The sequence below is a fragment of the Pristiophorus japonicus genome, chromosome 3 (genome assembly GCF_044704955.1).
Source record: "Pristiophorus japonicus isolate sPriJap1 chromosome 3, sPriJap1.hap1, whole genome shotgun sequence".
NCBI classification, from domain to species: domain Eukaryota; kingdom Metazoa; phylum Chordata; class Chondrichthyes; family Pristiophoridae; genus Pristiophorus; species Pristiophorus japonicus.
Window position 1 is genome coordinate 22,650,258 of NC_091979.1, and position 3,058 is coordinate 22,653,315.

The 3,058-nt window shown below is 50.9% G+C and overlaps 1 protein-coding gene across 2 annotated transcripts in view; it reads left to right on the top strand.

The window, feature by feature from the left end:
- Positions 1–2,789, top strand: part of slc15a2 (solute carrier family 15 member 2) — a 261,524-nt gene extending 258,735 nt beyond the window's left edge. For both annotated transcript variants that reach the window (XM_070875245.1, XM_070875244.1), the window contains one exon: positions 2,402–2,789. In XM_070875245.1, the coding sequence (XP_070731346.1) occupies positions 2,402–2,629 (228 nt within the window). In that variant the 3' untranslated portion in view covers positions 2,630–2,789. The remainder of the gene's footprint in view (positions 1–2,401) is intronic.
- The last annotated feature ends 269 nt before the right edge of the window (positions 2,790–3,058 follow it).

The window sequence follows — 3,058 nt, forward strand, 5'->3', positions numbered from 1 at the left end:
ACGGATGTCCGCCGGCTTCGCGACCCGAGGGGCAATTTCCCACCGCAGGATGCAAAGAGGTCGGAGCGGGGCAACGAGGGGGTCACCGCGCACCGAGATGACGTCATCGCCGTGCACAGAGATGACATCATCGTCGCGCACAAAGATGGGTCATCGCCGCGCACAAAGATGACGTCATCAGCATGCGTGCGCCTGCCCAGGGCGCAAATCGCGGGGCGCGGTGCTAACTGCACAACAACCCACCAGCCCCCGACTCCTACCCCCGGGCAATAACCTCGTTACGTCCCCCCGGAGACGCTAATGGGGCTATAAAAAAGCGCAATTTTACCCCAACTATTTCCGCTGATTGGGGGGGTCTAGAACTAGAGGACATTACCTGAAAAGTAGTGCAAGGACATTCAGGAGTGAAGTAGGAAACACAGGAACAGAGGTAGGCCATATGGAATCTGTGGAGTTAGGGCACAGATCAGCCATGGTCTAATTGAATGGCGCAACAGGCTCATGGGGCTAAATAGCCTCCTCCTGTTCCTATGTACCTATATTGTACACGCAAAGGGTGATAGAAGTTTGGAATTCTCTTCCACAAATGACAGTTGATGAAAGGTCAATTGTAAATTTTAGTCTGAGATTAATTGATTTTTGTTAACCCAAGGTATTAAGGGATATGGGGCAAAGGCAGGTATATGGAGTTCGGTCACAGATAAGCCATGGTCTCATTGCATGGCAGAACAGGCTTGAGAGGCTGAATGGCCTCCTCCTGTTCCTATGCATAGGTGGACTTCAGGTGAGGAGATGATTGGGTTTGACTATGATATCCCCCCCCACCATGGTTGAACAGCAACACACTCTCTGACTCATGAGTAAAGAGTGGCCACTTGGGTAAGGGAGCAGAGCGCCCCTTGCTTTCTATGGGACCCTACCCCCAGTAAGGGTCATTACCATCAGGGAAGAAGGTGATCAACATTAAAAACCTAAACCTAAGGAGAAATGTATACGCAGCGAGTTGATGTGACCTGGTTCGCGCTGCCTGAAAGGGCGGTGGAAGCAGATTCAATAGTAACTTTCTTGGCCGCCTCGAAAATGTTCGGTTTTCGGACAATTCTGGTTTTCGGAATTCCGGATTCGGGATGTTGTACCTGTATATTTTTTTAATTTATTCATTCATGGGATGAGGGCGTCACTAGCAAGGCCAGCATTTATTGCCCATCCCTAATTGCCCTTGAGAAGGTGGTGGTGAGCCGCCTTCTTGAACCGCTGCAGTCCGTGTGGTGAAGGTGCTCCCACAGTGCTGTTGGGGAGGGAGTTCCAGGACTTTGGCCCAGCGACGATGAAGGAATGGCCGATATATTTCCAATTAAGGATGGTGTGTGACTTGGAGGGGTACGTGGAGGCGATGGTGCTCCCATGCACCTGCTGCCCTGCTAAGTGGTAGAGGTCATGAGTTTGGGAGGTGCTGCTGAAGAAGCCTTGGCGAGTTGCTGCAGTGCATCTTGTAGATGGTGCACACTGCAGCCACGGTGCACTGGTGGTGGAGGGAGTGAATGTTGAAGATGGTGGATGGGGTGCCAATCAAGCGGGCTGCTTTGTCCTGGACGGTGTCGAGCTTCTTGAGTGTTGTTGGAGCTGCGCTCATCCAGGCAAGTGGAGAGTATTCCATCGCACTCCTGACTTGTATCTTGTAGATGGTGGAAAGACCTTGAAAAATTTGCAGGGCTACAGGAAACGAGTAGGGGGAGTGGGATGAATTGGCTAGCTCTTTCATGGAGCAGGTACAGGCAGGATGGGCTGAATGGCCTCCTTCTGTGCTGTATGATTCCAGGATTCTATGCCTTTGAGCATTGCAAATTGGCACTGTGGACAGAAGGTGGTTCTATCGAAGTTTTCAAGATATTTAAGGGGAACTGACAAGATAGATCTGCTGGTTGGAGAGGCTAGGACTAGGGAACATAGTCCAACAATTCGAGTCAGGCCTTTCAGGAGTGAAGTTAGGAAACATTTCTACACGCAAAGGTTTGTAGAAGTTTGGAACTCTTCTGCAAACGGCAATTGATGCTAGTTTAATTTTAAATCTGACATTGATATCCCCTCAAAGGTACCCAAAGGAGTGAAGCCACAGGACAGAGATAGACAGTTTCTTAAAGGATAAGGGAATAAGGGGTTATGAGGAGCAGGCAAGGAAGTGGAGCTGAGTCCATGATCGGATCAGCCATGATCGTATTAAATGGCGGAGCAGGCTCGAGGAGCCGTATGGTCTACTCCTGCTCCTATTTCTTATGTTCTTATGTCTCACTGAACGGCAGAACAGGCTCCAGGGGCTAAAATGGCCGACTCCTGTTCCTATGTTCCCAAGACATGCAGCTTCCGCGATGCTAATTGAATGCGTTTCCCGTTTCACCCGCAGTGGGCCGAGTTCCTGCTCTTTGCCTGCCTCCTGCTTGCCGTCTCCATCATCTTTTCCATCATGGCTTACTTCTACACCTACGTTGATTCTGAGGAGCTGGTCAGCGAAGACGAGGAGGACAGTGACGAGGACATAGACGAGGACAATGGCGTGGGCAAAGCCAAGGAAATCCATCCGCCTTCAGCGTACGAGAACATCTCCCTCGACACGGTGAACAAGCAGACTTAAGACGTAAAAACGGCGCCGACCTTTTTGCTTCCGGCGTTATTTACTGAGCTTAATCCCGTGGTCGACGCAGTTTTGCCGCGGGATATTTTAATCAGGCGTGGATTCGGAGTAAAGTGATTTTATTTTTTATTTTTTACTTTTTATTGGCACCGAGACGGCAGTGACTGGGGGGGGGGGGGGGGGAGGAGGGGGGGGAGGGGGAATGAGAAAATTCAGAGACATTTATTTCGCTGGTTGTCTCTCCTTTTGTGTTTTTTATTTCTTCACTCTCGGGCTGTGTGGGGCCTCCCCAGGCAAGGCCGACGTTTATTGCCCGTCGCTAGTTGGCCTGAGGAGCTGGGTCATGATGGTGGTGGGGAGGGCGTTCTGACCCTTTGATGCACCTGAGCCGCTTGCCAGGCCACTTCAGAGGGCAGTCGAGAGTCACCC